A 10,572-nucleotide genomic window follows, 5' to 3' on the forward strand; every position below is an offset into this window, starting at 1 on the left:
CCGGCCAGCGTTGGACGATCATGGCGATCAGCATCCATTCCAAGGCCCTTAAATCTGAGCTGCTCGGAGCTGGTAGTGCAGCAGCCCGGGTGCAGCGAAAGCCGCTTCAATTCGAACCTCCCAGGAACCCTTACTTACCGTTCCACCGAAGCTTGATGAGACAGCCGAGGCGCCACTTCGGACTAGTTATACCAGGGCCAAGGTTGTGGAGCTTGGCGATGCTCCCAATGACAAAAGAATAAGAATTTACAGACGTACTATGTATGATATGTATCTATCTCCACACCGAGGCCTGGCACCGGGGCTCGTTATTTTATCCCAGGACCCAGCACGCGGATCCTCTGTCTGTGTGCCGGGTCGTGTCTGAAAGTCAACCCCATACAGCCAGGGCCCGATCCCCAAAACGCCCTCCGGCAAGCCCCTTCACCATCCCTCCCCCGGTTCTGCATACAAAGAAGGAGGCGTGATTCCTCTTCCAAGTTGCCTGCCAGTCATCAGTCACTCCATAGCAAGCTCCCAGCCCCCCGGCCTATACGCACGTCAAAGTTCGAGAAATTGGGTGTCAGCTCCTTGCCTCCAGCTCCGATTCCTTTAAAAACCCGCTGCGAGAGCGACAGCTACGGCGAGAATGTCCTTGGTCAGTCCCTCCAGGGACTGTCAACATAACTGGGCTCTCATTACTCTCTGGACGGCCGCGGCACTCTCGATTCCATATTTCACATTCCAATTCATACGGAATCGATGGCAACAATCTGGTAATAGTAAGACCGATAGTAATAATAATACTAATGAGAACAACTGCAATAACAACGACAAATCGACCTCAATTCCTTCGCTTCCTCTCCTACTAGCTGCGCGGAACCACGCTCAGAAAGATGCCGGCAAACTCGCAATCATTGACACAGCCAAGGGCCAAAGCTTCACCTATGCCCAGCTCCTGGCGGACGTTTCGTGCCTTAAGATGCAGATTCTGGGGTCCTTGAAGCTGGAGCTGGCAGGGGATTTGGAGGAGCGACGCATTGCGTTTTTGACACCCGCGGGATACGACTATGTTGTTTGTCAGTGGGCTGTATGGGCTACCGGCGGAGTATGCGTGCCATTGTGTAGGAGATATTCAATTGTTGTTTTTTGTTTTTTTTTTTTACTTTTTACTTCTTACTCGTTGGAAAAGCTAACCGGTTTAATCATAACAGGTACCACCCATCCGACGAAAGAAATCATATATACCATTACCGATTCGGATCCTTCGTTGATCATCCTCCATCCCTCATTCAGCCATATGAAAACCGCCATTCAAGAAGCTTGTCCCGATATTCCCTTTTTTGATCTAATCCCTCTCGTCGCCAGCACGAAATCTCTAGTGCCCTTACCACCGTTCCACGCTTCCCTCCCCCAATCCAGGCGCGCATTGATGATATATACGTCCGGAACAACCTCGAACCCCAAAGGCTGCGTCACAACCCACAAGAACATAACATTCCAAGCGGAGTGCCTTGCCAAGGCCTGGGAATATACCCCGGCAGACCACCTCATCCATGTGCTCCCCTTGCACCATGTGCATGGGATCATCAACGGGCTCACGGCCACACTCCTCGCCGGCGCGACAGTGGAAATGCACACCAAGTTCGATCCCGCCGTGGTCTGGAGGCGGTGGTGCGATCGGGGCTCGTCGACGATGTTCTTCGCCGTGCCGACCGTCTACTCGCGGCTCGTGGACTACTTCGATGCGCACATCCGGTCGACGGAGCTGGAGCCGGATGCACGGAGGGGCACGAAGGCCCTGCGTCTGGTTGTCAGTGGCTCGGCCGCCCTGCCCACGCCCATCAAGACGAAATTCGCGGAGATTACGGGCCAGGTGCTGCTGGAACGGTATGGCATGACGGAGATCGGCATGGGGATTAGCTGTGGGCTAGATATCGAAACGAGAATTGATGGCAGCGTTGGGTGGCCGCTGCCGGGCGTGCAGGTTCGGCTCACCAATAAGGAAACCGGCCAGGTGGTTGCGGTGGAGACGGAGGAGGCGGGCATGATTGAGGTGAAAGGGGATAATGTGTTTCTGGAATATTGGAGACGGCCGGAAGCTACTGCGAAGGAGTTTACCGCGGATGGGTGGTTTAAGACGGGCGATGTTGCTAAGCGGGATTCGAACGGGGCGTATTATATCCAGGGCCGGGCGTCAGTTGATCTGATCAAGTCTGGTGGCTACAAGATCTCGGCGCTAGAAGTGGAAAGGAAGATGCTGGCATTGGACGAGATTCAGGAGGTCGTGGTTGTCGGGCTTGCGGATGAGGAATGGGGTCAGCGGGTGGCGGCTGTGGTTAAGCAGAGGTCTGGTGTACGTTCTTTTCTTTCTTTCTTACTTTCTCACTCATCTTCCTCCCCTCCTCACACGCTGGGCATATATCGGATGATTGATGCTAAGCAGACTAATTTTTCACTTTCCATTGGCCAGACTCCTGCGCTCGAACTCAGCCCCCTACGTATTCGACTGAGGGAAGAAATGGCCTCATACAAGGTGCCTACCGTGTTGAAACTCGTGGATAATATCGAGCGGAACGCAATGGGGAAGGTGAACAAGAGGGACATCATAAAGACCTACTGGCCAGATAAAGCATGATGAGATCAGGATAGATTTTATTTTAGTTCCTTTCTTCCTTTTTTTTTCTTTTCTTTAGAGAGCTTTTATCCGTGACTTCACCATATTCTCAACCCCTAACTCTTGTGGGGATGGTTAATCTTGTCAATACCACGCGAATTTTGCCAAAACCTACGGACGAGGAGATAAGGAAAGAAACTGGCGCCCATCTGAAGCGGCGACGTTTCTTCGATTACGAAAAGATAGCCGTCAAGCGGTGTAAGCCAATCATGATCGTTGGTGCAATTTGTAGCAGCCAGACAATTTCGTTGCTCGGAACTTGTAATCCTCACCAAGGTCCACCAGGAATTTTTTCTTCCCTCTGCTTCGAAAGTACAATTTGTCTGGCAGGAAGCTGCTGATTTGTACATCGCGCACATTCCAGAATGGTTTCACTTTCCTTAGAATGCCAGTCAAATCTGGACCAGATTGGATCTAAGCTTTGGCATCATAAGGATCTTGACCTTGAGTTGGGTGATGTGCTGCAAAGTGTGTCACGGCGGAAGATACAGCTTGAGATTCACAACGTTCTCGAAGCGACAGCCAACGCCGTACGACAACAACCGGATGATGTGACCCTTCCCTAGGTAGCAGGCGGTTAGGGTGGAAAATCTCATGAAGTTCGCATTTGAGAAAACAGACCGCAAGGAAAATAAGCAAGGAGAACCGCGGAAACTAAAGTGTGATGCGTTGGTATTCTGCGCGCTGGCTTACAAGGTTAGAGACATCTACGATATGTCTTCGGCTCATTTCGACTACCGTATTGCCAACGTGGCAGATTTTGTGCATCGTTACTCGCTATTTAATTACCTATACGGCGACGACGTCGACAGGATACTTAATGGAAATTTTGAACCAGAGGATGATAAGTTGTTTAAGGAGTTTCTCAAAGTGTGTTGCAATTTGATGACCCAGAAGCGATAAAGACTGGCTATACAGAGCGTATTGAGATGCGACGAGTAAAACGCATCAGGCGGATGGAACAGACATGTCCAACAATGGTGAACTGCTGGGAGAACTACCCAACCGATTAGCACTCATACCCTGGATTGGATCCTGTCGCATATTTGGTGGTAGGTGAGGAGAACCCACTGAGGGATATGCTAAGGTGCCTTCTGCCGAATGAAGATGAGCATCGCGTCAAATGTGGTTGTAACAGGTTCCGTCGCGAAGAGTTGTAGATATATGCAGAGAAGAGGCTGGAAACGAAGAAGCACAGATTCTCCAACGACGGTCTAACGTGGACAGACTAAAAAGGCTAAATGGCAGCGTTGCTGCCCGATGAGAAATTGAGAACTCGTCCTTACGATCCTGGTTTAAGTTCGGACTGGATCAAAACATTATCGAGGAAGGCGATTTGCCCATGTTCCTGACAAATTGCGAGTCCGAAACTTCTCGCCGCGTCCTAATAGCAAAAACCATCTCCACTAACCGCCATACAGGCGAGCGCTGAATCTAATTGATAGCCAATGGCAATCACTGTACGGCCACCAAACCCTTGTTGTTGTTGTTGCTGTTGTTGTTGTTCTTCATATTTTTCTAAGGCTACATGCAGTCTGCCAGCCCAATCCCCCCAAACCCTCGAGTAGACCTGCTCCCTCTCATGCATTCGTCGTCGCCCATGTGCGCTGGGTGCGCAAAATCTTGAAGCCATGACTGAAGCAAAATTTTCCATATCCGTAGTGTAATCGATTGGTGGGAGGTTGAAGAAGCCTTGCTGCCAGGTCGCATTGGAAGAGCTGGTCGGGTAAAGGTGAGTGCCAAGACCCTTTTCCTATCCTGTCCAAAAATACGTTTTGCTCGTTGGTTGCTCAGCCAACAATTGGCTCACCTCATACCCGAGCGCTCGATCAAGCTTGTCCTCTATCCCGGCGAACCCGCTGTTCAGCAATATAAAGCCACCTACTCCTCTCTTATTCAATGAACATGGCGTCGCGTCAAGCAAAATATCATAAAAAGAGAGGGCGTCAACCACCTGCGTTACAGGGCAATAGTGAGTTGTTCATCCAGAAAGAAGCACTACCCAGTTCTTGCCGAAGAAGCGCACGCCTCTCTCAAAGATATCATTCCTGTGAGCAGGAAACTAAACCTCCAACGAGCCGCTCGCTCGAAAAGGCTGTATGATTCCCGCCGTCTTCAGGGTGCTATGAAATACCGATGCTAATTGCCAGGGAATACAGGTAAACAATCATAAACGGAAGCGAACAACTGAATCTGGGGAGCCACTCCTGCATCCAGGCAGACATCTGGAAAAACGACAGTGTACGAACCATACCAGCGCTGGTGAGGACGCAGTCAATGGAATAAATGAACACAGAAACGTCAATCTCCCTCCAATCCAAGCTGTCAATCCAGAGGTATATTTATCGCCCTTATGATCGTACGACAGGAGCTAATTCTACCCAAGACTCTTCATGGTCCAGTCTTATCGCAGAATCCACCTAATAAGCATAAACGACTACACTCCGAATCTAAGCGTCTCTCTGATAACCCCGATCCTCCTTCGAAACGGCCACGAACCAACAGGGATAGACTTATCGAGCATTGGACACTCAACGAATATAGGTGGCCCGAAAATCCTTTAGAACGTGACACCATGGAACACTTTCTTGCACGACCCAAAAGCCCATCTCTTCGCCGGACAAAATCAAATGGTAGTCTGAACGCGCCGAGCGAAACAGGTTCACGAGAAGCAAAGAGTAGGCCCTACACCGACAAAAATTATGAGGTATATCTGGAGACTAAAGGTAGTTTTATGGAACGGCATAAGAATGGCGTCAGTGGAGACAGTACGGACTTCTATCAGGAGCTTCTGGTGAAAGATGTTGACATCCCTAAAGACACAGTATTTGAAGACAATGCTTTTGAGTCAACTTGTGAGAGACTAAGCAAGTATAATGAGACTGGAGTTATTCGGATCATTGGTGAACTGATCGTCCCCTCAGCCGGGAGTGCGATGGATCTCGGGCGTGTCACGTTCCCGCATTTGGTTGTCAGCGTAAATGAAAGCTGGGATAGCTCGAGAGAAATCGATGAGGCTCAGCAATTGCCACCACCTGCACAAGTTCCTCCACCATCTCGTCCATTTCGATTATCTCGCCCACAGCCGGATTTCGGCGTGGGTTTTCCGCGGCAAGCTTTTACTAAAAATCAACTTGGAAAACTTGCCCCATTTGTCGGCAATATTGGGGATGCTTCTTTCTTCATGGGTACAGCCTACATGTATTTTCCGTTTATGACAGCTGAAGTAAAGTGCGGGAAAGCAGCACTTGATATTGCAGATCGACAGAATGCACACAGCATGACTCTCTCAGTAAGGGGTGTTGTCAAGCTCTTCAGACTTGTGAAGCGTGAGAAGGAGCTGCATCAACAGATTCTAGCCTTTTCAATTTCACATGATCACTGCTCTGTGAGGATATACGGCCACTACCCTGTGATCGAGGGAGAGAACACTACCTACTACCGCCATCCCATTCACAGGTTCGACTTCACATCACTTGATGGTAAAGAGAAATGGACATCCTACAAGTTTGTGATGAGTGTATATAACGACTGGGCACCTTTTCATTTTAAGAGGTTATGCTCCGCTATCGATGAGGCTGAGATATTACAGCAATCCGAGCTGAGTTTCTCAGAATCATCTGGACTTTCGCAGAGAGTCCAAGGAGTTGATATACAGGGTTCGAGTGTTACATCTGTATTGGAGGAGGAGACTCACTCTGGTTCAAAAAATATTCCCTCAAATGCTGCTGAAAAGCAATCTGCAGAAGCGTTCAAGATGCCGAGGAAACGACGTAAATAAATTTTTAGATTTTTAGAGAGCTGACACTCTTGACTGGTTTTCATTCATCTCTCCCCATTTCATTGCTTATGAACTTCGGGAATTTGTGTTAAGAGCAGCAGCAACCGGTTGTTAGGCTGATGTGACTGAGGCAAATGGTCCAGTAAATCCTCAGCAATCACACTTTGGGCAGCATGCATGATCAGTGTACAGTTTTCTGGCTCATAGTCTGCATATCTGATGCTTCCTTGGGAAATTCGATCATCTGAGTGAGATTCTTTGCTACAAACTCCCCATGAAAGTTGTGTGACAATTCACATCTAGAAATCTATAAAAAACCTTGGAACTGAAATGAAACTCTTTCATGAAGTTTCTGTTTCAGCATTCAATCAATAATGAAGAGTAGATTTTTGCTGATCAACAATGAAATACTTATAGTAGTGGTCAGAGAACCCTTTTTCTTTCTTAAAGAACAATCACAAATATCTAACTTTAAAAAATGTGGCAATCTGAATGGATACCGTCTGTGCGAAGCTCTCAACCCATTTTTTTTAGGCAGCTTCCTGTCACAATTGAATGGCAGAGATTGATTCCCTCATACTTAGTAAGCTTCTTATAGCAATGAGCCATAGGAAATCCACTGTCATGAGATGAGACAGCCATGCATCACATAGTTAGGTGTCATATCAAACAAGGGAATAAATAAACAAACTTTGTATGATGGTATTGAAGACTCTGCTTCTGTGACTTACATAGCAAGGCCACAGTGATCATAGAATTGGCACACTGAAAGCACCAAGTGGGTGCTTTCAGGGCCTCCCACTCACTAACTTTGATAATTCTAAAGCTGCCCACCACTCACAGATCAGAGAGCCAACAGGGTGGTGACTTAACCCTCTCCCCTTCATCGTCAACCCTATACTCCATCCATGAAAGGTAATGTGGGTAGAATGTGAGCAGGCCGTTGCCTCTGCTGTAATGTAGCAGGAGAAAGTGGGGTTCAAGTTAAGAGAGCAGAGCGTCAGGCCTTCGGGTGTAGTTTCAAAGATCGGACCTGATTCGGCCCAAGGGTGTTTCCAGCACAGATGCAGCCATCTTTCTGCTCTGCATGAATGCAAAAAGACTCGATTGGGACTGAGTAAGTTGGTGGAATATGAGTTTTCCGGGCGCTGAAGGATGGGGAAACTTGGGAACGTGGGAGGATGAAATATTTCTGCCTGAGAGGGGCCAGCAGCTTATATCATACCAAAACACCATGCAACTGATAGCTCTCAACAAATGCTCTTTTCTTTTCATTTGATGCAGCTAACATTCTGATAGGGAAACTATATTTTTAACTTTCTTTAACTGCGGTTTTGCTACTGCAAGCTATGACATGATTCTCTTCCTTCATTGTCCAGAGTCCCAAGCGACAAGGGCGCAGCCATTGCCCTGATGCTTTAAGCTAACATTACAGTGAATACCAAAGCAGTGTCAAGAGAATTTCTGAGCTTTATGGAAAAACTCACCTCCCTGAGAAGGAGTTTGTCTGTACTCCTGTGCTTGCAGACATGCATGAAATTGCTCTGGTCGAGTATTCTTGCATGCGAAGCCATACCTAAATTGGCCTAGAACCCTTGTGTATTTACTGGATCGGTCAACGCATATATGCTGGTGGCGAGACTACACGTCGGCTGACCCCTCGGGTGACTCACCTGACCTACGCTAGTGCTAGTCACCTGACCCAAATAATTTCTTGGCACAAAATGGGTCAGTTGAGGATAAAACAAAAATGAACTTTTACCTTCTCATACATCTATAATACACACAGTGAAAATGAATATTATAATTCTTTTTTTGAATAATAGAAATTGATTAAATCTTGAATATTATTAAATTGAGAAGTATATATAAACTATGAATGAAAATATAGTATATAAAACTAGTTCTTTACTATTATTTAATCAGTTACTGACTAGTAAGTTACTAGTTAGTTATAAACTCATTATTAACTATTAATATTGCACTAGTGAATTACTGATATATTACTAGTCAGATACTAGTCAATATAAATTTAATATACAGAGTATAGTTATTTAAATTATTTAATATATTAAATTACTACTCTATAATTAATCAATGACTAGTCACTGACTAATCAATACTTTTTTTAATTTATTTATTATTACATAATTCTTAGAGACTTTACTTCACTCTGTGAGTCTGTCTTATATAAAATTGAGTGATTAGTAGTGGACTAGTATTGATGATGGGGGTGCTAGCAGAGGCTCAGGGCAGTTGGTAAGAGCTTGTAAGAGATCAAGTTGGTAAGGAGCTCAACTGACCCTTTGACTAGTCACCATTTCTATAGGGTCAGGTGACCTACACTAGCGTAGGTCAGGTCAGTCACCCGAGGGGTCAGCCGACGTGTAACCTGGCTGGTGGCACATGTACTTGGTAAAAGTTACTGCTTGCTCTTTTTACATACTCCTCCGTCGTTTTCGCATGCGACAACATACTCGAAGACTTTTTTTTCCCCTGCTTTTTGCCCCGTGTCCCGCCTCCAATCCATCTTCCATCCACCGTCTCAATCTCCGTTGCATTCAAGTATTTCTTCAACCCGTCCGAGGTGTCTCTTTGCGGGTGTCTATGATAGTTGTCGGCGACACTGCGCACTCCTCAATAATTGGATTCTCCCTAAGAGATATTAGGCTAGCAGAACCCGTGAACCCGCCGGTCCTTTTGTCATTTGGTCAGATTCCTCCTGCTGGCTCGCGTGGGACAGACAACAAATTGCAATTTTAAAAACCATACATACGGCCGGCATATGTTTTATTGCCCGCCCTGTTCTGTGATGCTTCCCTCCCCTCTCGTTCGGGCTTCTTCGTCTCCGGCCGCAGGAGGAAGGCTTTTGTCGCGCAGCAGCAGCAGCAGCAGCAGGCGGACTGGCGCTATTCTTGTGAAAGCTGTGTCCACTACTAGGCCTGTTGCGCCTAGGACACCTATACATTCATATCTACATGCGCATGTGCTTCCGCCCGTACCTGGGCTTATTTATACGTCGGTACGGCCCTACAGCGGTGTAACAGCGGAAGCTGCTACGATGGGAAGAGGAGCTATTATTGCTTCTATTTCCAGCGAGAGTAATACCAACAACACCACCACCAACATCGGCGGACCACGAGTAAGAAAGAGGAGATCAGGGGAGGTAATACATACAAATAGTTGTGTGCACACTCCTCGGGAGGAGTGCGGTATGCACGAATATCTGCGGAGACTTGTGGCGCTGTACCGGAAATGCGCCACAAGCCGTCCATCTGCTCAAGAGCGATCGAGGGGGCAGGGAGATGCTGCGGGTGGACTGTGTATCGGTACGGATCCAGAGAGGCAGAGCATATCGAGATCGGAATCACCATTGGCGGGTGTACCAGGACGCAACACCCGCCACCCTCCTCCTCCTCTCCTGTCGTCTAGGTCAGGGCAAGATGTTGCGGCACCTCTCAGGAGATCATACTCGACGTCAGCAGCCATTTTCGCTTCCTCTTCGGCCCCCGCATCATCACCGTCGCCATCGCCATCGCCATCGCCATCGTCCCCGTCCTCGTCCCCAACCTCACCACATCACACCACTACTAATGACAAAACGAGCCGAGAACCTGATGCCACACCACGTAATTCCACTCACATTGACTTCGATCGCCTCTCCGCGGCTATGCCCGACCAGAGCGTCACCGGTGTGGATTCCCTCTGGTACGTCGTCGCGACCGCTTCACTGCTAGCGTTCCACAAGGAGGCGGCTGTCGGCGAGCTGTGGAAGTATATCAGCCAACGGTGCGCGGATGAAGGGCAAGTTGGTGGCATTGATGCGCAGGACAGACAGCTCCGCATTGCCAGGCGAATACGAGAGAGCTGCTTGAAAGCGAGTGTGCTGGTTGGGTTTCCCCGTGTAAGTTTTGTTGTCTTTTATATATATCTATATATATATATATTTGGTTGGTTGGTCGAATTTTTTTCAGCTGTCTATCAAAAGAAAAATACAATACAATAAGAAATAAAATGAAAAACCCAATCAATACACCCATCTCTCACACTCACACACACAGTGCATAAACGCCCTCCTCGCCCTCCAATCCTCCCTCTCCACCAGCCCAGCCACGGGACCCGCCGTCCTCGTGGG

At 47.8% G+C, this 10,572-nt stretch overlaps 4 protein-coding genes across 4 annotated transcripts; all 4 read left to right on the forward strand.

Annotated features, from left to right (window-relative positions):
* Window positions 1–20: 20 nt before the first annotated feature.
* On the forward strand, window positions 21–2,655 carry HCBG_04354 (acyl-CoA synthetase; the record flags this gene model as incomplete). Its single annotated transcript, XM_045431403.1, has 4 exons — window positions 21–202; window positions 521–761; window positions 1,172–2,335; window positions 2,453–2,655. 4 exons carry the CDS (start codon window positions 21–23, stop codon window positions 2,615–2,617), a joined length of 1,752 nt encoding a protein of 583 aa, XP_045287956.1.
* Window positions 2,656–3,250: 595 nt separating this feature from the next.
* HCBG_04355 (uncharacterized protein) lies at window positions 3,251–3,559 on the forward strand (the record flags this gene model as incomplete). Its single annotated transcript, XM_045431404.1, has 1 exon — window positions 3,251–3,559. One exon carries the CDS (start codon window positions 3,251–3,253, stop codon window positions 3,557–3,559), a length of 309 nt encoding a protein of 102 aa, XP_045287957.1.
* Window positions 3,560–4,561: 1,002 nt separating this feature from the next.
* On the forward strand, window positions 4,562–6,437 carry HCBG_04356 (uncharacterized protein; the record flags this gene model as incomplete). Its single annotated transcript, XM_045431405.1, has 2 exons — window positions 4,562–4,753; window positions 5,043–6,437. The coding sequence occupies 2 exons, from the start codon at window positions 4,562–4,564 to the stop codon at window positions 6,435–6,437; spliced, it is 1,587 nt and encodes a 528-aa protein (XP_045287958.1).
* Window positions 6,438–9,249: 2,812 nt separating this feature from the next.
* HCBG_04357 (uncharacterized protein) lies at window positions 9,250–10,312 on the forward strand (the record flags this gene model as incomplete). The annotated part of the gene is made up of 2 exons (XM_045431406.1): window positions 9,250–10,145; window positions 10,186–10,312. 2 exons carry the CDS (start codon window positions 9,250–9,252, stop codon window positions 10,310–10,312), a joined length of 1,023 nt encoding a protein of 340 aa, XP_045287959.1.
* Window positions 10,313–10,572: the final 260 nt, after the last annotated feature.

Source organism: Histoplasma capsulatum (genome assembly GCF_000150115.1).
Source record: "Histoplasma capsulatum G186AR genomic scaffold supercont2.5, whole genome shotgun sequence".
In the NCBI taxonomy this organism is placed as follows: Eukaryota; Fungi; Ascomycota; class Eurotiomycetes; order Onygenales; family Ajellomycetaceae; genus Histoplasma; species Histoplasma capsulatum.